At 40.4% G+C, this 27694-nt stretch overlaps 1 protein-coding gene across 3 annotated transcripts in view; it reads left to right on the top strand.

Annotated features, from left to right (window-relative positions):
• Positions 1-27694, top strand: part of Bod1l1 (biorientation of chromosomes in cell division 1 like 1) — a 55917-nt gene that overhangs the window by 16009 nt on the left and 12214 nt on the right. For 2 of the 3 annotated variants that reach the window (XM_013353310.2, XM_013353311.2), the window contains exons 7-21: positions 574-685; positions 1185-1323; positions 3741-3813; positions 5428-11419; positions 13459-13532; positions 14513-14597; positions 16039-16082; positions 17393-17453; positions 18979-19049; positions 19819-19891; positions 21299-21378; positions 26001-26076; positions 26394-26467; positions 27290-27365; positions 27449-27483. In XM_013353310.2, the coding sequence (XP_013208764.1) occupies positions 574-685; positions 1185-1323; positions 3741-3813; positions 5428-11419; positions 13459-13532; positions 14513-14597; positions 16039-16082; positions 17393-17453; positions 18979-19049; positions 19819-19891; positions 21299-21378; positions 26001-26076; positions 26394-26467; positions 27290-27365; positions 27449-27483 (7065 nt within the window). The remainder of the gene's footprint in view (positions 1-573; positions 686-1184; positions 1324-3740; positions 3814-5427; positions 11420-13458; positions 13533-14512; positions 14598-16038; positions 16083-17392; positions 17454-18978; positions 19050-19818; positions 19892-21298; positions 21379-26000; positions 26077-26393; positions 26468-27289; positions 27366-27448; positions 27484-27694) is intronic. The other variant, XM_005365973.2, reaches the window with a different exon arrangement.

Genomic DNA, 27694 nt, shown 5'->3' with positions numbered 1-27694 from the left:
AGTTTGTTAAATCCTCTTTTCTCAGAGTCATATCTTCCCTTTCAAACCGAAGGATTCTAAAACAGTAATTAAAAGCTTTCTTGTCTGTGTCTTCTATCATCTGGTAGCTTCCAAAATAGAGCAATCGTAGCCGTACGTACATTAGTGTATGTCTACTTTTTTTTAAGATTTATGTGTATGTTTTGTCTGTGTGTATATCTGTGTACCTAGTGACTGCAGAATTTAGAAGAAGGTGTTGAATCCCCTGGAACTGGAGTTAGTGATGGTTCTTAGCTATCATGTAGGTGCTGGGAACTGATCCTGGGTTTTCTATAAGAACAAGTGCTTTTAACCCCTGAGCCATCTTGTTAGCCTTATGTATGTGTGTATCCCATTGATGTGTAAGAACATCAGAAGAGCAAACTAAAACTGAGTTAGCTGGGGAACTTTGAATACTTGGCAGTTACACCCAAGCCTCATTTGCTGGGCCAGATCGCTCCCTCCAAGAGGCACTCTCGGTTTTTTCTCACATGTGTTCTCTCAGAATGTCTCTGTTTTTCCCTGATAATTTGTCAGGCAATTTTATGGTTTTAGGCTAAAGAAAAAGAAGAGAGACTTTTGAGAAGACGAATCAATAGAGAGAAACTTGAAGAAAAACGAAAACAGAAAGCAGAGAAGACAAAATCTTCCAAAGTGAAGAGCCAAGGTATAGCAGATATTGCTGCTATTTGAGAGTGTATTATACACATCTTGTAGTTAGTCTCATATTGCTTGTGACATATGCATATAGCATAGTGTGATCTGTTCCTCAGTGTGGAAGTAATTTATCCTGGAGTAGTGGATAAAAGTGAGCATTTCTGGTGAAGAACGCACAGCTAGACTGCACCTGATGTCAGCTTTGCTTTTCCCTTTCCTTTTCTGCTCCTCTCTTTGATCTTGGGGAGTATGCTGACATTTATTTGGCAGAATAACTACAACAAAATTGAGATCTGTTTTTCCTAGCAGAAATTGAGATCCAGTCAAAGCTATTTTGTGCTTTAAAGTAATTATAAAACCGTAGTGAAAAGTGAATATAGCACTGTCACAAAACTGTCTTCTAAAGCCAAGCTTATTTATTTATCTACTTATTGTGTGTGTGTGTGTGTGTGTGTGTGTGTGTGTGTGTGTGTGTGTGTGTGTGTGTGTGTGTGTGTGTGTATTTCTAGGGAAAAGTAGTGTGGACCTAGAAGACTCATCAACCAAGACTTTGGAACTGAAAACCCCAAGAATTAAAGAAGTCCTTAAAGAACGGAAAGTTCTAGAGAAAAAAGTAGCCTTAAGCAAAAGGAGAAGAAAAGATTCAAGGTACATTTTTGTTGGTTGTGTTCTAATTGTCACATTACTGGTGTGCTTCCAGAAGAGGGCATTGAAAGTGGTCATAGGCTGTCTTAAAAAAAAACCAGGCATGGTGGTGCCCACCATTAATCCCTGCACTTAAGAGGAATGGGCAGTGGAATCTCTGTGAGTTTGAGGCCAGCTAGCTCTTCATAGAGAGTTTCAGGACAACCAGGGCTCTAGAAAGAGACCCTGTCTCCCCATTAAAAAAAAAAAAAAAAAAAAAAGTCCTCTTTACTTAGTCTCTGCATTTTGATGGGCTGTGAGTTTTTGTGTTAACTACCGTTTTTGTGCAGAGAAACATCTCTGTTGCAGTCTGAGAGTTGCACTAATCTGTAGGTATAGAAATAGCCCTGGAACTGCCTGTGTAGACCAGGATGGCCTTGAACTCACAGATGTCTTTCTGCCTCAGCCTCTCCAGTACTGGAATTAAAGGTGTATGCCAGCACATCTGGCTTTTTTAGAGATAAAAATTTATAGGGCACGTTGGTATTTTATCTCTTTAGCAGAATAACGGTAGTGTGTTCACCCCTGGGTCCTATGTGCTCCCCAATTATGCATTTTTTAAGTCAGATTTACAGTACTAGGCGTGTGTTTCTTTTTATAGATCAGGCCTTCAATCCAGCAGAATGATTAGTGGCATCCATGACATTCATCCCAGTATCGCACCTATGAGCATGTCTTGCCATGCTGGTCATTATTGTAGCTCACCAGGTCCACAACTTTAGGACTGCTGATGACTCACTCCATCCCCAGGAGGCTGCTTAACCCTCTGGCAACTATGAAATCTAACGAGCAGGGAGGACGCTTTTAGAGTAGCACCAGCTTGATTTCTCCATGTCCTGTGACCAAGGTGTGTGTTGTTGTCAGTAATAGGATCTTACCATCAAGTTATGGTGACCACTAGGATTGGTGGCAATAGCCTATATTGTGCTGGAAGTCTCTGAGACCTCCTCCCAGCAAAAAATTTGAGGGGAGGCATCTCATACCTGATCTAGGTTTTTATTTGGCAACTTGTGGCTTTTGGGGGCACATTATTCTGTGTGGGTCCCAAGGATACTATTCAGGTCACTTGTCTTGGCAGGAAGCAGCTTTACCTGCTGGGCCATCTTGTTGACCTTGACATTCTTAATTGAAAAACGGAAGTGGATGCACCCATGGGAATAATTTTTACTACTTTGTAATAGGAAGTAATTGTAGTGGGGGGGGGGGTCGTGCAGAAAAACAGAATAAAGAAAACAACAATCTGTTGGATTAAAGAAAGAAAATGAAAGTCTCACCTTGAATATAGATGTTACCGTGTGTTTATAATGGCCTTCATTGTGTTAAGAATATAGTATTTTAAAGTAATATTTTAATTAATTTTGTGAGAATCTGACAGAAACTTTAGATTGTACTCCAGAAATAAACAGACATAAGCATGAAGTTTCTACTGAGTATCAGAGAATTGATAGTTTAAGGGCCCTAGGAAGTACTTGGAGAAGTATCTTGTCTGGGTCCATGGTAACCACTTACTAACAATGAGTGCATCTGTTCACCAGTCTTTTCAGCACTTTTTTTTTTTAACATCATCCCATCATTTTTTTCCTTTCACATAAAGTCAGGTTCTCTTAATTTTTTAAACACTGTATTGTCATTGCTAATTGTTTAAAAATTACAAAGGCAGAGAGACTCTTGAAAGTAGCTGTGATGTGATGTGAACCATGGCCTACAGTTTTACTGTTTTATTAAATTACAGTTCTTTTTTTAAGTTTACTTTTTATTATTTTATGTGTATGTGTATACATAAGCATTTATCTGTACCACATATATGCAGGAGCCTATGGAGACTAGGAGTTGGTGTTGCATGCTCTGGAACTGGAGTTAAAAGTCGTTGTGAGCTGCCATGTGGATACTGGGACCCAAACCCAGAGCTTCTGAAAGAGCAGCAGATGCTTTTAGTCATTGAGCACTCTCTGTCCAGCCCATCATTGCAATTATGTAAATTAATCATAAAGTTCAAGATAAGTAGATTTACAGAACTCAGAGAGATGTCAGTTCTCAGATTTATTGTATCCTGTTCATCTTGCTCTGAATCATAAAGGCCTCCCTGCTTACTGAAAAGATGGTTGGGCTTTCAAATGTCTGCATAGCAGATATAGTGTTCACAGTGCAGCACATTAGGGATTGTCCTTGTAACATGTTTTCCTTTAGACCAGAAGCAGTTCATGCCACAATTGGATTGGCTTGTGCTCTCTGATGACTAAGAGTGAGGTTTAAATTGAAGTGTAACCGTCCTCCACCAATGAAGGGAGAAATCATGGCAAAGAAAAGACTTTTCTTTCAACTTTCTTGTGAGATTCTTAGATTCAGATTAGAAATTCATATTTGATTTACTCCCCTCTCAGGAATGTTGATGAGAATTCCAAAAAGAAACAGCAGACTGAGGAAGAGTCCAAAGAAGCCCTCAAAACAAGTGAGGTACGTCTTAATGAGACCCTTGTCACCTGCCGTTTTGTTACGGGTGGGTTATTCATGTTCCTTTGCAGTGAAACAGCCTAGTACAATCTTTTCTGTGTGATGTCTTAAAACCACTCTGTTCACCTTAAGCCTCGTCCCATTCTGACCTGAATTCCTTGTTGTGATGAGTCGATGCATATGATTTTGTTTGGTCTAGGTAAGAAACTGTTTCTGTACCTTCTTTATCCTGTTTCTTATGTATAGCAATAACAAAATTGTCAGTAAGAAGAAAGAGGAGAGAAAACTAAAATCCCCATAATAGGTCTTCTACTTTATCTCTTTGGTTTCCTGTCCACATACACATAGTCTTTTGGAGGGAAACTACTCTAACCAAAAAAAATTAAGAATTTGCTCACCTTGTGTTACCTCATAGGCTTCATAATTTTTCAATGATTGACTGTTGTCATACTGAATGGATGCATTCTTATTTACTTAAGCACTAGCTTGTATTTGACACTAAGGTTATGTCCAGAATGTGCTCATTTTAAATTGTTAAAAATAAACTTGGTTGTGGTGGTACACCCCTTAATCCTAGCACTCTAATCTCACACTCTCCTCCCAGGAGGCAGAGGCAGGCAAATCTCTGAGTTCCAGGACAGCCAGGTCTACACAGAGAAACCTTGTCTTGGGATTTAAAAAAAATTGTGAAAATAGATATATTGAATACATTTATTCCCTGTGTTCAGTTATTTTCTTGGAACAGATTTTGGCTTTAACTGAGTTTAAATCTTTTATTTGTATAAACATATCCATAATTCTATAGCTAACTAACTCATGATGTTTCTGGAATAGAGACACTAATGACTTAGTAATTGTTAATAACCAGTAAATTTCTTTATTTAGAAATTGGAGTTGTATTTAGGCATACATCCTTATATGTTAATGCATATATTTAGATGTGTAACTTGCTTTTGTGACTTTTTTATGGAAATTATCTCATAAAGTTTTACATGTTAATGTTCTAAGTTTCAAAACTGGGGTAACAAGGAAAATTTAAGTACTGTCCATGCTTCCCCAACATCTCCCCAGAACACATGAACATATATATGTGTATATGCTTATGTCACATGTATATGCTTACACTGTTACTCAGTTTGTATGTATAGTACATCCAAATATTATAAAATATTTATATATTTTATAAATAGAGTATTATACAAATTCACATGGCTTCTATAAGTGATTTGGGTTTCTAGATTTAAAAATAAACCTTTACTTCATCGGCATGTGTATTTTTATATTGAAAAACACCAGACTGTTCCTTAGCTTGCATTTATTAAGAACTATTGGGTATTGGTGAGCTATAGTCACTTATAGAATTTTCTAAGTGTATGGGTTGGCTAGGTGGAATAACTGTTCCGTAAAGCTGGGAAGAATGCAAGACTTAGTGTGATCATCTAGACACTTATATTACAGTGAGTTTGAGCTTAGTGGTGTCTAATACCTACCATAGGCTGCATTATCTGTGGAGCAGATGAATTTGTCTCTGATATTCCAGAGCTCACATATTAAGTGTACCTAATAGTAAGCTTATGTATAACATGTGTCTCATAGGAATCCTATGTTTTCTGACAGCACTATGAAAAAGAAAAGGCCTCTTCCAAGGACCTGAAGCATGCTCATGGAAAAGGTGAATCAAGTAAGCCTGCCCGGAGGCTTTCAGAATCTCTGCATTCAGCTGAGGAAAACAAAACTGAGTCGAAGGTCGAAAGAGAACATAAGCGACGGACATCCACCCCTGTTGTAATGGAAGGAGCTCCGGAAGAAACCGATACAAGAGATGTAAAAAAGCAAACAGAACGCTTAGAAATTAACATGGATGAACCCCAGAAACAGAAAAGCACCCTTAAAAATGAAAAGTATCAAAAGAAAGATGAATCTGAAACTCATGGGAAAGGCCTGCCTAAAAAAGAGGCAAAGTCCACCAAGGAGAAACCTGAGAAGGAGAAAGCTCAATCAGAAGAAAAATTGTCTTCAAAACACAGATACAAAGGTGATGGGATACATAAAGCAGGTGATGAGACTGAACTTCACTCTTCTGAGAAAGGTTTAAAAGTAGAGGAAAATACTCAGAAGCAAAGTCAACAAACCAAACTTTCTTCAGATGATAAAGCTGAACGTAAAAGTAAGCACAGGAATGAAAGGAAGTTGTCAGTGTTGGGGAGAGACGGAAGGCCAGTTTCTGAGTACTCTATAAAAACAGATGAGCATGCACGTAAAGATAGCAAAAAGGAGAGGCACCTGCCATCTGAAAAAGCCAAGGCAGAGCACAAGTCGAGAAGGTCAAGTGACTCTAAACTTCAGAAGGATGTAAGCTCCAAGCAGCACAGTGTTACATTGCAGAAAAGAAGTGAGAGCTGTTCTGAAGAGAAGTGTGAGACAGACTCCACTAATGCCGATAGCAGTTTAAAGCCTGAAGAGATTCATAAAGAGAGGCGAAAAATGAAGAGCTTATTGGAAGAGAAGCTTGTGTTAAAGTCTAAATCAAAAGGTCAAGGTAAACAAATAAAAGTTGCTGAAACAGAATCTCAAGAAGGTGTCACAAAACAGGTGACAGCTTCAAAGCCTGATAAGGAGAAGAATACAGAAGATAATGACCCAGAAAGGCAACGCAAGTCCAAACTTGAAGACAGATCTTCAGAAGAAGCAGGCATTGACCCTGCACCGGAGAATGCTACACCTTCAGCACATGGTGCTCAGAAGGACTCTGGGCACAAAACTAAGTTACCGCTGGTAAAAGAGAAGCATAAGACCGATAAAGACTCAACCTCCTCCAAACCTGAGAGGAGGTTCTCCGATGGGCACAGAAGCAGAGGCTTAAAGCACAGTAGTAAAGACATGAAAAAAAAAGAAGAAAATAAACCAGATGACAAGGATGGTAAAGAAGTTGACAGCAGTCATGAAAAGGGCAAAGGAAATGGCTCAGTCATAGAAAAGAAATTAAGCAAAAGATTGTGTGAAAACCGAAGAGGAAGCATATCGCAGGAAATGGCCAAGGAAGATAAGTTAGCAGCAACCAGTTTAGGCCCTGCCAGTAGTTCCTCCCTGCAGAGAACCAAAAAAAGCAGTGAAACCACATCCATCCATGAACAAGAACCAATGGAAATTGATTCTGAGGCAACTGCAGAAAATGTGTCTGAACATTCTAAAACCCAAGACATCAGTAATAATTGTTCTCAGCAAGACATTGACTTTGAAAATGTTACAAAACATAAAGCTGCTGCTGGGGTTTTAAAGGATGAGTTAAGAACTTCCATGATAGATTCAAAGCCAGCAGCTGTGACCTGTAAATCAGGGCGTGGACTAGCAGTTACTAGCAATTCTGAAAAGCATACTGACCATAAAAGCACCTTGACCAAGAAAGTGCATATTCAAAGTGCTACAGCAAAACCAACTAGGGAAAGAGAGCCAGTTCAGCGAGGAGCCCATGACATAAATGTAGACTCCGAAGGGAGTCGGAGAGTGCTCTCTAGGGCCCCGTCAGAAAGTGAGAGGATACAGAAGAGTTTGAAAGGCACATCCAGAGCCACTGAAGAATGTGGCGCTCAAGGGGATGCTTCTTTGGAATGCTCTACAGACTCAGACCTCTCATCATCCTCAGGCTCTGCTGTTGTATCTCAGAAAGAATCTCATGACTCAAGTACAGTTCCTGCAGTTGACAGAGAAATGATTCCGGAAGGTGGCACTGCTGGCACCTCCCTTGTAAATAATTATGATAGCCCTAACCAAAGTTTGATGATTAAGAAGTCAGAAGTCCATAAGACAAGTAGCAGCAAAGAAAGTAGTGATGGCTCCACAGCAGATATACCATCAAAAGCAAACACCAGTAGCAAAAGGCACCTTCCTGAAGATGGCCAGACCACATTGCTGCACAGTAAAGAAAACAAAGCAAGTATACCTCTTGCTGGCAAGTCAACGGGCATGAGTGGAGAAAATAAGAATATTAGCAAGCAAAGGAACTTGATGGGCACAGCCAAAAAAGAGAGTGATCTGAATGTAGAGCCTGATATAAAACAGGACAGTGCTGCTGTTGAGAATGTAGTAGACCTGAGTACAAGAAAGGAAGCAGAAACAGTCAGACGTAAGCATAACAGAGATCCAGACGAAAGTAAACAAATACCAACTGATGTGGAAAGGAAGACTGAAAACAATGAGGTAGATACCAGTGCTACGCGTGATACTGCTTCTGTGTCACAGCAAAGGCATGGGAAAATGGAGAGGGTGGCAGCAGGATCTGGTAGACAAGACAAAGCTTTCATTGCTACTAGTACTGAAGGGAAGGACAAAGGCATCATATTAAATCCCATCAAGGCTGGGGATGCAACCACCACTTCATCTGAAACAGGAGAGAAGGGGATGACCTTACCTTGTACAAGTATTGAGGCAGATGAAGGCTTCATAATGGGTGCAAGCTCTAGAAACCATCCCCTTCAGGTTGGGGCAGAAGCCAGTGAGTGCACTGTTTTTGCTGCAGCTGAAGAGGGTAGGGGTGTTGTCACAGAAGGATTTGCTGAAAGTGAGACTTTGCTCACAAGTTCCAAGGAAGGAGAAAGTGGAGAATGTATTGTTGCTGAATCAGGAGACAGAGTGGCAGACCCCTTGGTAGCTCATACAGTTCAAACTGAAGCCAGTGTGAACAGTGTTACAACAGAGGAAAAAGATGATGCAGTAACCAGTGCAGGCTCTGAGGAAAAGTGTGATGGTTCTTCGTGTACAGTTGAGGGGACTGCTACTTTTACTGGTGAAGTTGAAAGTGATGGGGCTGTTACAAGTGCTGGCACAGAAATAAGAGCAGGATCTGTGAGCAGTGAAGATGTTGTTGGGTCCCAGGAAAATAGGACACGAGTTGGTTCTAAAAAAGAAACAGAAGGCACTGTGACATGTACTGAAGCCAAAGGAAGAAGTGATAGCTTCATCTTCTCCTTGGTAACTGGAGTGGGAACCCCAGAACAACGGGTAGTTACAGGTGCAGATGTGGTCCAAGTAAATGGTGATAAGCCTTGCGAGGCAAGTGCCAACCAAGGAGATGGTTCTGCAAGTGATGGTACAGAAGGTGAGAGTGCAGTCACCAGCACAGGCATTACTGAAGAAGAGGGGGAAGGGTCAGCAAACTGCACAGGCTCAGAAGACAGCAGTGAACGCTGTGCCATAAGTTCTGAAACAGAAGAGAATGCGGAGAGTGCAATGGATAGCACAGAGACCAAAGACATTACAAACATACCTTTGGTGGCTGCTGGTCCCGGCGATGACGAAGACATTGTGACCAGCACAGGTGCAAAAGAAGAGGATGATGAGGGTGAGGGTGTTGTGACTAGTACTGGAAGAGGAAATGAAACCAGCCATGCTTCGACTTGCACGGGGATAGAAGAAACTGAAGGAATGTTAGTTTGTGAGAGTGCAGAAAGGGGTGCTCAGATTGGCCCTACAATGGAACATGTGGACGCTGAGGCTGGGGCGACCACTGTAAATACAAATGACAGTAATGTTGATAGTGTGAGTGGTGCAGAGAAGGAAATCAAAGACACTGATATCTGCTCCAGTGCCAAAGGGATTGTGGAAAGCAGTGTGACCAGTGCCTTTACAGGGAACAATGATGGGCCTCCAGCTCTAGGTGGTAGTGAAGGCCCTGTGGCTAGTGCAGCTTCTCATCACAGTGATAGTCAGCTTAACAGGAAGGAAACAGTGGAAGATACAACTATTTCCACTGGGTTGGTGAGGGGCAGTGATGATGTTCTCGTGTCTGGTGCAGTTCCAGAATATGAAGTCGGCCACACATCACCCAGGGGAAAAGATGAAGGTGTCATCACTTCTGTAGAAAGTGAAGACTGTGATGGCCTTATGGCTTCTACAGCCAGTTCTGATGTTTCCAACAAGGACAGCTTAGCTGGGAGTAAAAGTCAAGGCAATGGCTTGATGATTTCTACCAGTACAAATGACTGCACCCTTCAGATAAGTGCAACAATAGATGTGAGAAGAGGGCATTTGTGTCCTCTGAGCACTGAAGAAAATACAGAAGACACGAGAATACACATGGAAGGATTTGAGGCTCCTATGCCCAGTGCAATTTCAGGTGATGAGAGCCAACTCACTTGTGCTACCAGAAGAGAAGAGAAGGATGAGTGTGCCATGATTTCCACAAGCATAGGGGAAGAATTCGAAGTTCCTATTTCCAGCGCAGTTACTGTCACATGTGCTAAGAGCGAGCAGCCAGTTGCAGCAGTTGAGGAAAGCACTGCAGGTCCAGTCTTGGTAAGCACCGAGGACTTTGAGGTACCTATGCCTAGTGCTCATCATGCTGAAGCTGAAAGTCCTCTTGCCTCAACCAGCAAGGAAGAAAAGGATGAGTGTGCTCTCATTTCTACCAGCATAGCGGAAGACTGTGAAGCCTCTGTCTCTGGTGTAAGTGAAAATGTACCATCTGTTACTGATGGGAATGCGGTTATCTCAACAAGTTCAGTGGAAGACTGCGAAGGCTCTGTGTCCAGTGCTGTCCCTCAGGAAGCAGTCATACCAGTAGAGGAGACGGGGGACACTGCTATGATTTCCACAAGCACCTCTGAAGGACGTGAAGCAGTCATGCTTGGTACTGTCCCTACAGATGAAGACCAGGGCACCACTGTGAGAGGGGAAGAGCTGAGTGATGCCGCCATTATCTCCACCAGCACAACAGAGTGTGTGCTGATGTGCTCTAGCCTAAGCAGACATGAAGAGAACCAGCCAGCCATACACAGCCCAGAAGGAAATGGTGATCATTTGACTACAAAGCAAAGTAAGTGTGAACTACCCATGCCCAGCCTCCAGGCTGAGAGTAACTGTCAGTGCCCTGGGCCATCCACAATAGTCAGAGAAGTGGGCCCCTTGATGGCAGTGAGCACCGAAGGGGAGAATTTCAGGCTGCCAGTCTGTGAGCCCTCTGCAGGGCAAAGCCATCCAGGTACTGCTTCATGCATAGGAGAGGAAGACAGACATGGCAAGGACTGCCCGGGTCAAGATCTCAATTCAGAAGAAAGGAATGCATTGCTGACCTCTGTTCAGAGGGAGAACAAAAGTGCAGAGGCAGAGGCAGCAGGACACAGTAGCACAGCTAGTGGTATTGCAAGAAAGTACTCAGAGAGGAATGCAAACTCGGTGTCGGACAAATTGTCTGAGACCAACTGTCTGACAGGACCAGAACAGACGTCTGCTGAGGACTCCTCTGGCAGTAGTCACTGTCTGGCAGCAGTAAATGCTGGTGCTAAAACTGATGACATGCTGCCCATCAGAGATGCTGCATTGGAGTGTCCTGACCAGCAGGCACCTGAGAACAACTTGAAAACTACCACCAAATGTATTACTGGCCAAGAGTCACAAATGGGTCCTTCCCACACAGCAGTCCTTCCAGCTGCCTGCCATGTAGCTCCATCTACTCCACAACGGGAGGGGGACTTGACTGCAAAAAGTGACCACAGTGGCACATGGACTAGTGAAAGGTTTGCTGAGAAACATGTTCCTGGTACAAGGCAATCACTCCACAGGGAAGGAAACTTTGACGACGCTGTTCTGCCTGAGGAGAATGAGTGTGGCATAGGTGAGGACCCTTTATGATTATATAGTCTAACACTTTACTGAGGTGGTTTTATAACATCCTGTATTTTAAACATTAAAACTAGACCTGTAGCTCATGTGTCAGTATAGAAAAGGCAGGAGGCTAAGGGCAGGCACCTCAACTTGTTAATCTTCATGACTGCCAAGTTTCTGAGCCATCTTCAGATCTCTTGTTTGTGTGTGCCTTGGTTGGTTTGGTTTGATTTGCAGTATTCTGAGGATTGAACCCAAGGCCTCTTACAAATACTCTACATCTGAGCTACATAGACTTCCAGCTCCTATTTTTATTCTTAACTGAGTTTGCTATTCAAGTAAGGCACATTAATTTCCAATTTAGAAAATTTGGGTGAGGGGATCCATGTTCCCTTTTGAGAGATTTCAGAGAGTGCTGGTTTTGTGGAAATCAGTAATCACTTTCGGAGATAATTGCAGTTATTCATCCAGTTTCAGATGCTGTGTACAGTACTACTGTTCTAGGATCTAGGGGTACAGATAATCAATGGGAAGACAATTATGAATTCTGCCTCATGTGACACTCATTGGCAGTGATTCAAGCATAACAGGTGCTTAGGTGGAAGTGAAAAATAGCGTATTCTACAAACTCGAGTTTCTGAGTAAGACTTGAAGGGGCCAATGGACCTTGATTCATCTCCCTTCTAGCTTTATAAACTATGGCATCCTGAACCTTTAAAATGGAACCATCCTTTCTTGCACTTAGTCTAGCTTCAGAAAATTGACACTAGTAGATTTAGCCCTCTTTGTTATAGGTACTTAAGAAACAGCATTAAGAAATGACCTAAGGATGCTCAACTTACTAGACCTGGATAAAGGTGGGGGGTTCCTTGGACTTCCCACAGGACAGGGAACCCTGATTGCTTTTCGGGCTGGGGGGGGGACTTAATTGGGGGAGGAGAAGGGAAATGGGAGGCGGTGACGGGGAAGAGACAGAAATCTTTAATAAATAAATTTAAAAAAAAAGAAATGACCTAAGGAGTCTTCTCCAGAGAGGGGAGCACACCAATTGATTATTCAGTACCAAATGGTCAGCCCTGAAGGTGTGCATACAAGTAATGTTATACTAAGCAGATTATATATTTAGAAATATATATAAATACAGATAGATAGATAGATAGATAGATAGATAGATAGATGGATGTAGCAGCAATTAGTGAAAAAGGGACTTGAATTTGAAAGAACAAGTAGGGATATATGAGAGGATTGGAGGGAGAAAAGGGAAAAGAAAAATGATGTACTTATAATCTCAAGAATAAAAGAAAATGGAAGAAAAGAAGTATTCTAAGGGTTGAAATAAGTAACTTTAACTTTTCCCATTGCATTTAGTAGAGAATGAGTTGAATGCTCTGATGCTTTTTGTGACTCTGTTACTGCATGCTATTATTCCTCCATTCCCTTTTCTGTCCCTTGGAAGGGCAGGCAGAAGGGCTTTTAAACAAGAAACCTGCATGCTCTGGGGAAAATGAAGGCTTTTCTTTGTTAGTGCCAGTGTGAAGTGAGGGAAACGAAGCCACAGCTACAAAGGGACGGGATAAAATTGCCCACCTGAGAAGATCTGTGGATCTATCTGACAGGTTTCCGTTTTTCGTTCAGTCTCAGTGTCAAGAAGTAAAGTGGGTCTATAAATCATGTCTTGATCGGGCATTTATAAATCTCTGTTGTTCGGAATGTTGCATATATAGTTTTAGGAACAAATTTGATAGAGCTGGCTATAGAACAATACTAGGAAATAAGATCTCTCCATAAATAATATATTATCTCCCTTTCTAGGCAGTTAGCTTTTTATGCAAGCAAGAAATAATTCCATTGTCCCACAAATGAGCAAATAGCCACTGTTTTTTTTTTCTAGCCCCCCTTTACCCACAGAGCACTCCTTTTTCTGCTGTTTTGCTTACAGTGAACTAAATCAGCAAGGGTAGGTGGCTCTGAGTGCTGATAACATGTTGTTACTTTTCTGTGTGAGATGTATTTTGCATTCAAATTTTTAAATTATGTTAATTCTTTGAGTTTCATTAGGCAATATGGAGTTACCACCAAAGAGTACAGGAGAACCAGGACTGTCAGCCAACTTGGCAACTGAGGTAAGACCAGTAGCTCAGTAAGTCTTGACACGGAGTGGTGTGGGCTGTTGGCCGTGCACATATCAGCTGTATGTGGCCTTTTCTCATACCGGTGACACATGGTGTTATTGTCATCCTGGGGTAAAAAGCTAGGAACTCCAGTAATATTAGTAAAAAGTGCCATTATCAAATCTAGCTCCTCAAAGCAAACATGGAGTCACCTTCCATTTCTCTCATCTGTGTTTAATCTGCTGTGAACAAAACATGAGTCCATGACTTTCTGTTCCCATAGCTACCAGCCTCACCTAAGTGACCACTTTAATGGCTTCCTGATAGACATGGACTTCTGTTCCAATCTTATGGTTGACGTCACCATGCCTAATATCTTTTAAAACATAAGTTGGGTCACGTCATAGCTCTGCTTAAATTCTCCATGGTTTCATATTTTGAATAAAATTTTTCTTATTTTTATTAGGTCTGTACCATACACAATTTAGACTTTTTTTTTTTCTAAATTGATTACACAGTTCTTACCAGCTATGTGTGACAAGCTAGCAATGAATGGGGGGTTACCCCAAAAGAGTATTGAGCAGGTAGCAAGAAGTGTTTGCAAAAGGACATTGGTACAGAATTCTGAAAGCAGATTTGAAGTTTATCGGAAGAGAAAAGAGAGAAAAACTAGGCAAGGAGATGGGATGAGTTAAACTGTTGTACCCCAGTCTCCCAGGTATGAGGCTTCAGAGTGGCAAGGTAATAGGGCCAATCAGAAAGGATCACATGTATTGTAATAAACTATGTTTTTAACCTTTTGCTTTAAGATGGTGAAAGGTGAGATTAGACTGATCATTCCTGTATTATTTTAAATGTTGATGTGCTCATTTTTCAATTCATGGGAAGATAGATTTTTAAGTTGCTTCTAGATGCTACGGGATAGTCTAATTTGCCACAGTTGCCAGCTAGTCTCACTTCGCTTATTTTTGTGGTGCCTTGGACTTTTGTAGACATCTTTGCGTTCAGAGGAAGATACAAATCGTGGAGTTGCAGTAGCATCAGGAAACCCCTGTGTTGGAAGGCCAAGTGCATCAGGTAGGCTGGTTTTAGCAGTTGTTCACTGTCTGCCCCTGCATATATTTTTATCTTTTACTGCAGCTTAAAGTTGGCGGATAGTTTATAGTAAAATACTGACAGACTATGAATTTGCCTCTTACTTTTTAAAATAGTTCAGACAAAATTCTTCATTCTTTTTCCTTTTTTATAAATTAAAGATTTATTTAAAATTTTGTTGATGTGAATGGCTGGGTGTTCACATCAATGTATGCAGGTGATTCGTGAAGCCAGAGTTGTCAGGTCGCCTCCAACTGGAATTAGAGGCACTTGAGAGTCACTTTGTAAGTGCACTGGGAACTGAACTTCGGTTTTCTGAAAGGCCAGTGCACCTCATAACTGTTGACATCTCCCTTAAGCCATGCACTGTTTTGTTTTTAACATACACTTTTCTCATCCTGTTTTATATAGGGTTGTTGTTTAAATATAACCTCTCCAAATAATACTGGTAAAAGAAAAATTGTCAGGGACAGGCGCTTCATTCCCTGCAAGTTTCTGCATGCCCTTACTGCCCTTCTGAGGACTGTTGCAGCTTGTTCCCCACAACCAATCATGTGTCCACTTGATCACCTTGGCTCTCAGCCCTAGAACTCTGGCTTTTGCCCTAGTGACAGCACAAAACTACTCTTAGCTTGCATCACCTTTCAGTCTAAAACACTCTCTGTTGTAAGCCACAATACTTTGAGGAGAAAACCTTAGAATTAGAAAGGAAATGACCTTAGGAGCCTTCTGAGCAGAAACTCACACAATCCTCAGACTGCAACAGATGCTGAGTCATTCATTCTGAAGTTAAATAATCCAAACTATGAATAAATTAGTTAATGCATATGGGTGTTTCAGTCATGCATAATGTTCACTGTCTAGAAGGAAATATTTGTGCATTCTCAGTCTTTGGTTCCCATAGCTAGCTTTAGACTGTTTTACTGTGTTTAGGTACAATTCAATAAGAGATCTATTTACATAGAAGGAAGCTGTTTAAAAGAAAAATGTATATTCTGTCATTGTTGAGGAGAAACAGTAGGCTTTGTACTTCAAGTTCCAAGACTATAAACAGACTATTGCTGTGTGAGGGGAAAGACTCTAACCTTTCATCTGATGGCATTATTTTTAAATGAGCTAGTTTAACTGCAGCCTAGCAGATAACATTAAGGTCTTCCACCTTTTCCTTAGCTCCAATAACTTAAGTAGGTAAGTCACTGCATGACTTAATGGGCTACAGACATTAGTATAAAAATACAAGCTGTTTTTCTGATAATATGCAGAACACAGATTGTAAAAACTGATTGATTAGAGTTTTATGATTCTCAAAAATGCAGGTCACGTGACATCCTGTTCAGTTATCTGCTCTGGAAATGTTTAAATGTGTTGCTCTCCATTTCCAACACAGTGTTGTTTTCTTGTGTCTCATCTTGTTTTTGAACAGGTGAACAGGTGAAAGAAGCATCATTGGTGAGCGAATCACAAAATGTAAGTAGCTGTAGTGTTTGGTTTGAGGATGCGGAGAGAGAGCTAGTGTGGGAAGGTGTTTGTGCAGCAGGCCATTTGGTAGCGTGTGCTCCACTCAAGTTCTCCATGCTGACAGTGCTTAGACTCGACCTCTGCCATAGTCGCCTACGTGCTATGACAAAAAACTCTGAGCTCTCTGGCTTTTATTATAATAGAATCACAAATTCTTAAACCTTCCTGGCAATATAGGCAAAATAGTTTTTAGCTTGAGAGGCTCACTTTATGATGGTAGAAAGCTTGTCTGAAGAGACTGGACTGTGATTGTAATAAACATTTTTTCTCAGCTGTGGTTTTCATCATTTCTTTCAATCCCTTGAAAGCTTAGTTTTGTTTTGTTTTGCATCAGTGTATATGTAGGGAACATAACACCAGAGGTGAATATTTTATGAATGCTTACAAATCTCCATTAGCTGTGCTTTCCAGAACATCCATGAATTCTGGAAGAGATGGGAGAACTTTGCTTGCTTCTGGGCACTGTGTGGTCAGAATCTTTACCTCAACTCATGGAACAGCCCAGTTTTGTACCTAGAAGCTCGTACCCTATGCTGCAAAGGAGAAGAAGCCCCTGTAGTGGGGCTCTGATTTGCCCTGCAAGCTGAAACCTCTAGCACCAGACAGTGTGCGCCATCCAGTCGCCCCAAGTCCCCAGCTGAGTACAGCCTCCAGCAGTCATGAGGGCCTATAGCTAGGACTGCAAAGTGCTGTAGGACATCAAGACTGCGTAATTTAAAACAAAGTGAGATTGACAAAATTAGTCAAATAGGTAATTTTATGACAAAAATACTTCAGAGTTTTGATGGGTCTTGTTGTTTGGGATTTTCTAACTTTTTCCAAGGCAGGGTCATATTGCTTCTTCTATAGGTCAACCGGCCACAAGCTAATAGCAGTCCTCTGCCTCACCCTCCCTGGTGCTAGGATTGCACATGTAGGCACTGTACCAGCTCAAGAGTTTTTAAAGATAAAGAAAGGAGAACGTGTAAGAGCTCTTTAATGGAATAGAATTCAGAGGTTGAAATTATTCTTGCTTATTTTGCTTTTTCCAAAAATCATTTTAAAGACAAGGAGAATAAACATTGAAGCATGGTAACTTGCTAGAATTTTTTTCACAAAGAAGGCCCTCTGTGCCCTTGAGCTTCTGGGTAAGCTGAAGGGAACATGCACCCTAGTCCTGGCAGCATTGTTGTAAACAGCCACATTACACACATGTCTTTTTACCTGCTGTTAAGTTTATGTGAGACTGTCCATAAAGAACCCTTTTATTGTATGTTTAGGTTGAAAATTCAGACTCAAGAATCAATGAAGAAATACACTGTGAATCTCAAAACAAAGGAGGTAAGTTAATGAATTCCACAGTAGGAATTTTAGTACTAATTATAATTACCATTTGCTGAGAGCCTTCTATTTCTTGTACTCTTCTCAGATATTCTCGCGTAGTTTATGTAGTTCAATAAAGTGAACACTGAGCATCACATTTATAGTTTAGGAAATAGCTTAGAGGTTTAGTAATTTGGCCATACAGCTAAGAAGTGGTATTTGACCTTAACTAGCTACAAGAACTTTGCCAGTGACCTCACAGCGGCTTCACTCCTGTGTGAAGCCAAGTACATAGTCTCCACAAGTGATTTCTGTGGTAGAAATACTGGAATGCTGCACCTTGCCTCCAGCTGAGCTTTTGTTAACTTCTCACAGTCTCAATGTGATAACAGGTCGGGCAGTTGCATTTATGTGAGTCAATCCTTGTTACACATAACCTTCAAAGACCACTAGCTCCAACGAGAAAATTCTGTTCTCATCCAGCATGTGAAATTGTGTTGGTTTCTGTTAGCTAATTTTGTTGATTCTGTAATTCAAGATTGGAGAAAGATATATATGTATACACACTTTTCATAATTGCTTTGAACTATATCTTAGACAACAATAAAACAGTAATAGTGATTGATAGACATTCATATGCCCATTACCTCATTTATAATACCTTAAAATTCAGCATATTTGACTCACTCATCTATTAAAATGTTAGTCCCCTGAGAGTTTCCTAGTCACAATCTCTTTCTCTTATCGCAGTTCAAAGGGAACTACTGTTCTGCATATACTAGGTATGGTTTTAGTTTCATAAAGATACATAGCATATGTTGCCTGGTTTAGGTGAATAGTAACCACATTTTATAAAACATTTCCACCTTTCACCCTATTTGCCTATTTTGCTGTATGTTCTGATGTCCTGTCTTCTTTATTACCAGTTACTTTACAGTAATGCTAGTTAGTATCCCATTGTCTAAATATTCCACGGTTATTTTTTGCTTCTGTTATTGATGAACATTCCAGTTTTTTGCAGCCTTTTCTAATTACAAAGTACTACTTTGCACGTCCCTGTCCTTCAAAACATGAGCAGTGTCCTATGTATCTAGATTTGCTCGGTTACAATCACATCTTCAATGCACTGAATGCTAGCTTTTCTTCAGTGACAGACTTGTCACTTCACACTTGTGTTTTACCTGACCGTGTTAGGCTGGGATGCTCGCTAATCTGTCTGATGTGCAGTACTTCATGGGGATTCTTTGGATTCTCCTAACACTGTTTGGTTACAAAGCTGAAGGAAGAAGGCCTTAAAGTTTGCTGTGCAAAATTCAGTTTTGTGGTACTGGTGTAGTCCTTTCATGCTTGGGCCGTGTTTATTCACATTTCACACTGACACACAACAGCGCTTTTGGGAGAATACATCAAAAGCCACCTGAACTGTCACCCATAGTGCCTAGTGCATAACTGCTATGCAACATGATGACTAGACAGTTTTTCCTAACCACATGCACAGACACCCAGGTTTAAGAGGATTTCTGTTGTTGTGTTTACTATTCAGAAATATTCAGCAGTACAAAAGACAGCACGGAAGCCCTAAGCGGATGCAGCGCTGAAGCAGATGCTGAAGAGGTGTGTTGCATAGTTCACTCAAGTGTTCGTGTGTTGTATGTAGGATTCTAGCCTCTATGTGAAGAAAGGTGTTAGAAGGTTCTATTTGTTTTGTTTGTGCTTTGATTGTTATGTGGAAGTTTCATGTATGTTTTGATCATATTTGCCCTCTCCCCAGTTCTTCCCCACCACCTGTATTTTTCTCCCCACCCAACTCTGTGTCTTTTTTCTAAAGTTCCAATTTGTGCTGTCAAAATATTATTTCTTTGTATAAATTAAACGGATGTTAGGGTGGTCTGTATCGCATATCATTTGTGCCTGTTTCCTCTGCTGTAATGCTTAGGTAATGTGTCCCTGTTATGTGTTCAGAATGTATCGTTTTGCACTAACTTTCATCTACTCTATTAGCTCAGTCTAAGTGAAGGTGCCAAAGTTTCCTTTTCTTTTCTTTCTTTTTTTTCTTTTTTCTTCTTTTTTTTTTTTTTTGTTGTTGTTTTTGGTTTTTAGAGACAGATTTTTTTTTCTCCAGGCAGCCTTGGCTGTCCTAGAACTCACTCTGTAGACCAGGCTGTCCTCAAACTCATAGAAATCCTCCTGTCTCTTTCTCCCAAGTGCTGCAATTAAAAGCATGTGCCACCACCACCACCCAACAGGTGCTAAAGTCTCTAATAACATTTTTTTAAATTAATGTACCTACCTACTGTAAATGATAGAAGTTATTACTATGTGTCCCTACTTTAACTGAGTGGATCGGATCCTGCGCCTATAACATGGTCATTGTAAATTCCAGGTTGAAGAGGAAGAAAGGCACATGTCTAAAAGAAACAGGAAGGAGCATTACCCCTCCTCAGAAGACGAACTAGGTATTAATGTGTGCTTCTGTTTTAGATGCCTGAAAAGTTATATTCATATCTAATGATGTGGGGCAAAAAATAATTCATAAAGATAGTAACTGTTTGCTTAATAACCTTTGAGGCTAATTTGAGGCACCAATAGGTTCTTTTCACACATAGATCCAGAAATTAGACAATTTCTTACAGAAAACCCAACTTGTGGACATCTCACAGTCTCTGTAATAGGGACCTATGACTGAGCCAGCTGGTACTGAATGCAGATACCAGGCAGAGCTAATGAGATACTTTAGTCAAAGCACATGTGATAATGCCTCTGTATCATCCTGTAGATGTTATATAGTCTGTAATACAGCCATATGACAGAATTATCTACAATAGTGGATGTCCCATAGTTATTTATCAGTACAACAGCTAGAGAGTACTAGAGGGTGTTGGGCATTTGGATATGATCAGTGTAGATGAAAGACTGAATTTTTTCATTAATATTTATTTCAGTGTATGGGCCATACTAATAAATCTAAATATGTAATAGCATAGCACCATGAAATTTTCTGTCTTAATGCTAAGCCTGATGGCATGGATCTAGAATCTCAGCTTCTCAAGAGACTGAGCCACAGGACATTAGGTCCAAGCCTAGCTGGGCTACAGAGTAAGACTGAAACACATTGCTAATGACTGCCATGTGGGACAGTGCCTGAAACAAAGTAGAAATTCATTAAATATTTAGTAAACATATGAGAAAGAATGCATTTTTTCTCCTTTTTTAGTAGATGCATGTGATTATTTTATGGTAATAAATTGTTCATATTTTACATTCGGATACTATACATGGTTCTTTATATACAGCCCCAGTTTATTCTCACAGCATCTAGTAAATAAAGGTTGAAGCTCTGAGGGGTTTACTCTGCTTCCTCAAGCAGCCTGCTCCCACACCCAGGTCCCAGCTCGAGGCTATGTTTCTTAGATGGAACGTTTTCAAGGAAGTAAAGTTACAGTGTCTCTGGGGCTCCACATGCCCAGCCGTTCCCACTAGACCTCAGAGTATAAACTTTTGGGTGGTTGTTTTGTTTTTGTTTTTGAGACAAGGTCTTGAGGTATAGCCTAAACCGACCCTGAACTGGCAATACTCCTTCCTGCCTCCATTCCTGAGTTCTAGAGTAAACTATTATGCCCTGATAACATTTGGAGATTTTTTTTAATGTTCTCTTTCTTCGGCAAAGCCAAAGACCAATGTGGAGTGCTCAAATCCCAAACATTTTAAATATATTTACAGTAACTTTTGGCTTTAGTGTATCATAGACCTAAAAGAAGGAAAGAGAAAGAGAGAGAGAGAAAGAACTGCAACTGCCCTAAAATAGAACTGTATTTCATTTTAAGTTAGTTTTTGTTCTTTTGTGATTCCAAACTGATTTACAGATGATAGCCCAGATGTCCTGGTTTCCAGAATAGAAAGAACACAGAGACAGTATTCTGAGACTGAGCCACATGACACAAAGGTATTTGATTAGTTTTAAGTTTGGGGGAGGAGGGTAGGGAGGGTAGCCAAATTGCATCACTGTAAACACTTATAATTTTTATTTTATTATCCTTATATTATATCATGTATCTTAACAATAATCACCTTGTTATAAAAGATAGATAATTTTCTACTTTGTAATCTACAAGATTGTAGTAATGTGACAAATAGTTACAGTGCTCACTTATAATTTTGCTCAGTGGTCTTGCTTAATTTTCAGGGTTTCCAGATGTTTTCTTCCAGCTCTGGTGTCTTTAGCATAGATCTACTTACACCAGTGGTGATATATGGTGTTACTTAGAAATGTTGATATGCTGCCTCTAAATACTTTCTGCCCCAAGTCTGACAGCCGTGGATCTGAACTTTTCCTGGGTCCTTGCCTTCCCTCTGCCCCTCTTTCTGCTTGTCCCAGATTTGCACACTTCCTTCTGGGAACATCTTGAGTGATGTCTTCCTGTCTCTCTTCTTGCCCACATTATTTTTCTCCGCCTAGTTCTAGTTTTATGCAGATATTCAACTCATTAAAGCCGTTCTTGTGTCCCCACGAACTGGGGAACTAAATAAAAAGAAAGGACTTTTAACAGCCAAAAGGAAAAGCTGCATAGTACCATGAATTTCAGTGAGTTTGTGCCTAGGAAAGAAATAAGCTTTTAGCTCATTCCTCATTGCCTTGTTCACAGCTAGGATCATAAGATAATCCTTTAAATTAATAGAGAAACAGTTTGAAGATTTTTATTTCCCCTCAATTTCATGTAAGTTTTTAAATAATGAATTTAAGTAAAATCTGATACCTCAGAGATAAAGCATTTGCTTTGAGTGTATAGGACCCTGGGCTCCGTCTCAGTCCTTCAACATAAAAAAGCATGCATTGAGGGGCTGGAGAGATGGCTCAGTAGTTGAGAGCACTGGCTGTTCTTCCAGAGGTCCTGAGTTCAATTCCCAGCACCCACGTGGTGGCTCACAGCCATCTGTAATGAGATCTGATGTCCTCTTCTGGTCTGTAGGTATATATGCAGACAGAACACTGTATACATAATAAATGAAAAAAAAGCATGCATGGATAATATTTTCCTGTACAGAAGCTGTGTTCAGAAGTTATTTAATGTTCCACTTCACAGTAACGTTGATCTGTAGACTAGTCTACTAGGTTGGGAGTGATTTTACCATTCCTATGACGGCTCATGAAGTAAATATGTATCACTTTTAGAAGCAATAAAGTCATTGTCAACTTGGTATGGCAAGAGTAAAGGAAGTTAAAAATTGAATTTGGAAAAATTCCAGGCACTGGAAAAAGGAAAACAGAATAAAAATGAGTTCATGCATGTCATTGGGAGCTTGCAGAATTTGAGGGACCCAGTACTCATTCTGTAAGAATCATCCCATAACCGGAAATAGACATGAAGACTGTATAGCATCTTCAGCCACACATGAACTTGAGGAAACACCAGCTACCACAGGCACACCTCTGTCCTTCTACCCTCTAGCACATGAAAAAGGTCTAAGTTGGAAGTCACTCTGTACATGAGCCCGAGTATTAATGAGGGCAGGTTAAATAGCTTGCTTTAGAGATAGCTGTTAGGCTTTCTCAGTTGGGCTGATCTTCCATGTTCTAAACTGTGCCCTCCCAAGCTGAAAGAGTGAGAAGCCAATAGAACTGCAGTTCCAAACCTGTGGGTCGTGATCTCTTTGGTGGGGGAGGCTCGAACAACCCTTTCACAGGGATCACCTAAGACAATCAGAAAAAAAAACAGATATTTGCATTATGATTCATCACTGCAAAATTACGGTTATGAAGTAGCAATGAAAATAATTTTGTGTTTGGGTCACCACAACATGAGGAACTGTATTAAAGGTCACAACATTAGGAAGATTGAGAACCACTACTCTAGAATAATAATTAAATGACAGAACTGCTTTTTAATTCTTCTTTCTATTTAAAATTATTCTAAAATTCTTGTGAATAATACAGAGACTGCCCTGGTGTCTGCAGGCACTGAGCTCATTGTCAGTCATGGTCCATAATTCCTTGTCTTGGTCCTGGCCATATAGTGCTTTCAAGATACCCTAGGGAAGGAAAGCTGGGTGTTCCACAGGTGAGAGGGCTTGAGAATGACCCCTAGGTTTCAGCATCATGTGATTAGAGATTACAAATAATCAGTTAAATGAGCCTGCTGAATCTGTTAGTCTAGTGTTTACTGGAGTGACTTTCCACAGTGGATACTTAGGGCTCCTGCCAAGAAAACATTCATCATGCAGTCACAGACAAATGAGAAATGCCTGAGCTCACATTGCTATTACTAGAAGATACCACAAGCTTTTTGTTATCCTCATTACTAGAAAAAGAACCTGCCTCAAAGTAGGCCAAAAACTCAAATGTTTAGAAAGCCTTAATTGTGATATAATGTGGATATTTTTACTTTATATATATTTATACCTCATTAAGTCCCTGAAAAGTGGGCCAACAAGATGGCTTAGTGGGTAAAGGCACTGCTAGCCAGTCTGACAGCCTGAGTTCAAATCCTGGGACTCACATGGTAGAAGGGGAGAACTGACTCCTGAAAACTCCTCTGACCTCCATACATGTGCTATGATGTGCACTCAAGCACATGCTAAAAATAGCTAAGATAAAACACCTGGTGACACTGAGTGCATTTGCGAAGCGAAGGGACAGTGAAGGCAATCCTAGACCCTCCAGTGCCACAGGGAAAAGAAAGGAAAGAAACAAGGATTATAATGGGCCATGAAAAAGTAATTTAAGTAAAATTTATAATAATGGAAATTACTTATAGTTATATAAAAGACCATTAGAGTAGTAAAATTGAAACTTGAATTTTTAAATTTATCTTGATCTCCTCCCTTTGCTTTTTTTGAGTATGTTAGTGTTGTAAACATTTTGTGGAGTTTTGTTTAAACTTTAATTTAGGTTTTTTTTTTTTTCGAGACAGGGTTTCTCTGTGGCTTTGGAGCCTGTCCTGGAACTAGCTCTGTAGACCAGGCTGGTCTCGAACTCACAGAGATCCACCTGCCTCTGCCTCCCGAGTGCTGGGATTAAAGGCGTGCGTCACCACCGCCCGGCTTTAATTGACACACGCACATATATATTTGTGGTGAGAGACCATGTTGTAGTGTGGTACATGTATAAGTGCAGTGTTCAAATAAATAAGCTTATTTGTTTTCTTTAACTATTATTGGTTCTATGTGGTAGAAAACACTCAAAATTCTGTCTTGTGGTTTTTAATATACTACATTGCCACTATCTGTCATCATATTACTTTTACAGTAGAGCACCAGAACTGATTTTCCTATTAGTGATCCTTGACTAACCAAGATGTTTTCAAAACACAGGTTAGATATATATTTTTGTTCCCATCCCTTTCCTACTCACTAGAAACTTTTTTTAAAAAATGTTAAGTTTAGTTGTACTACCCATATATTCTTGGATGGCCTTGCACTAGAGTGTGATAAACTCACCAGGGGAAACACTTTAAAGAGAACTGACTCTCCCTCTACCAGTAGCTGTCCATTGTCAGTAGCTCTTCAGCTAGGGCTGAGACTTGAGATCTGTTTTCCCTTTCCATGTCGGGTTGTTTTCTGTCCTGAGCTTGTACCACAGAGCTAGTGCATACTGTCAGTTACTGTGAGTTTATATGTGCAGCTTCCCTGCTGTATCCAAAGGACTCTTTTACCTTGGAGTCATTCACAGCCTCTGACTCTTACAATCTTTCTGCCCCTTTTCCTGTGAAGATCCTGAGCCTTGGGAGGAGGGGATACGATATAGATGTCCCATTTAGGGCTGAGCAGTCAGCGTTCTTTTATTCGCTGCACTTTGACCAGTCATGGATCTCTGTGTTAATCTCTGTCTACTACAAATAGAAGCTTCTCTGATGAGGGTTAAGAGATTCATCTCTGGGTATAATAGAAAGTAATTAAGAGTCAGTTTAATACTGTGTCCATTTAGCAGAAATAGTAGTCTAGTCACAAGTTCTTTGCCCGGCAGTAGCCCAAGTATGTGTTTCATCTTGTGGAATGAGACTTTAATCAGAAAGTGGTTGGTTGCTTCCATGGTGTTCATGCCACTGTAGCACTTATGGCCATGTCTTGACAGGCCAGTCATTATTGTAGCTGTCAGGGTTCACTTGATGTTTCATGCTCAAAACTTTTTTCAACTAATGGTGAATAATTGCACTGTTAGGGATTAATACTCTAAATTAGCTTATCTGAATCCTTGGATGTTCTTTTTGGTATATTCTCTCCTAATCCTTCACTGTACTACTCTCCTCTACCACTCCATAAAGAAATATAATTTATAGTAATTCTTCCTTTGAAGTGTCTTGTAGAAAAGGTACATTTTGGAGAAAGAATGTAAAACTAACCCTGACCTTGGTATTTTATATCTAAACTTGCTTTTCTGCCTTCAATTTTTTTAAATCTCCTTTTAACAGTTCTACTAACTGCAATACTGGTTATGTTTTTAAACACATTTATCAAACTATTCTAAATGACAGTTAGGAAATTGTTATTGAGAGAAACTCAGGGGAGTATGAATGAAGGCAAAGTTAAATTTGAAAATGGAGCTTCTGATCTTGTTCAAATTCTCCACAGGAAGAGAACTCTAGAGATCTGGAGGAATTCTCTAGAATGAGTTCAAAGTCAAACAGTACTTCCCTGGAAGACAGAGGTGAGTGAAAGCCCTGCTCATGGTGTTGGCGGCTAAGCCAACTCTAAACTTCACCTGTGGAATGTCCTTTTGCCCATTTGTTCCCCCCAGTGAACATAGCACCTTATGCTTAAGTTTGGGGATCATTTTTAAGTTCGATTCTCTTCTAAAAGTATGCTGTTTCTTAGTTAACTAAGTCAGGCTTGTTGGTTTTAATAATGAAGATATGCAAATAAAGTGTGTGTGTGTGTCTGTCTGTCTGGGACTGCAGATCCTCTGGGGCATGATGAAAGCTTATCTGGTCATCAGCACCACATTGAACTGTGCCTTTTTTCCAGATGATTTAAGCAGCAATGAGGGTACAAGCGAAAAGATTGAGTTGAATGAAGATGACGGTATCAAGTCACAGGAGGTGAGAATTGGTTTTCCTATTGATTCTCTCAGAATGACTTTCAAATGTTTCCTGTTCCTCTGCATGAGTTTTTCATAAGTAGTTTTTAGCCAGTTTCAGTGCAGTGGGACTCTGTTCCAAACAGTATACTTTATTCATGTCATTCTGATTAATTTCATTCTTTTTATCTTATCTCATCGAAGCATTTATATAAAACCTACTTATGTCATCATCACATATGGTCAGTACAATGCTCTACATGGGCACTGTCGGGTTCCTGGCCTGGCAGCTTAGTGCTGCAGGAGAAAATGAGGAAATGGGAGCAATAGGCGCATCCATGGAGACCCAGTTTGGTGAGGCAAGGTCACAGGTTCACAGGAGGCTGCAGCTTCACTAAGGCCCATGCCAGCCATGCTTGCTTCCAACCTAATCATTCATAGGGAGCTTCTGGGTCAGAGAATGAGAGTGGCCTGAAACAGCCCTCTAAATCCAAACCAGCCATAGGTAGTGTACCAACTCTAACAGCTCTTGTGAGGAACTCACTAGATTTCTATATTTTTTTTGTAAGAGATAGCATTTAGCCAGAAATAGCTTAAACCAAATCCCAGTTTAAATGGGCAGACATAGTTCTTGTCTGGGACAGCACTCACTGAGCCCTGTTACCCCATGGAACTCTGGAGTCAGGACTGTCAGTACTCTCTAAGCAAGGGACTGCAGTGAGAATAAATGCAAGACTTTGAACATCATGCCGAGGCTTGGTTCCATTCCTGTTAGCAAGGGAACTCTGAGTCGAATAAATTATTCTTTTACTGTTGGGCATTTTTTTTTTCACTTCCCTCTTAGGACGATCAGCCAATAACTATTAAAAGGAAAAGAGGAAGACCTCGCAAATACCCAGCAGAAATAGGCTTGAAAACAAGTAGGTGTTTGGCTCATTTTCAAGTTGTACATAAGAACTTTCTGAATTTACCATCTAAGTAATTTTTTTTATTATTTCTTTAGAAGAAGACTCCAAAGCAGAGACTGGCATTACCACTGTAAGTAATTGCAAAAGATGAGAAAAGACCTATTCAAATATGTGCTCTTGGCCTGTGAGCATCTAGTGCTGTGAACAACTTTGTTTTACTTATTTACTTGAAAAGACTTTCTTAAAATGTGGGCTACCCATTCAGATAATGCATTGACTAGTAGTATCCTCCTATGCACAGTTTCGGTAGCTGTTATTAAGCTGTTCCATCCGTACCTAGA

Source organism: Microtus ochrogaster, unplaced genomic scaffold, assembly GCF_000317375.1.
Source record: "Microtus ochrogaster isolate Prairie Vole_2 unplaced genomic scaffold, MicOch1.0 UNK5, whole genome shotgun sequence".
Lineage (NCBI taxonomy): Eukaryota > Metazoa > Chordata > Mammalia > Rodentia > Cricetidae > Microtus > Microtus ochrogaster.
Note: the sequence above shows the minus strand (reverse complement) of the source record. Positions and strands in the feature narration are given on the sequence as shown.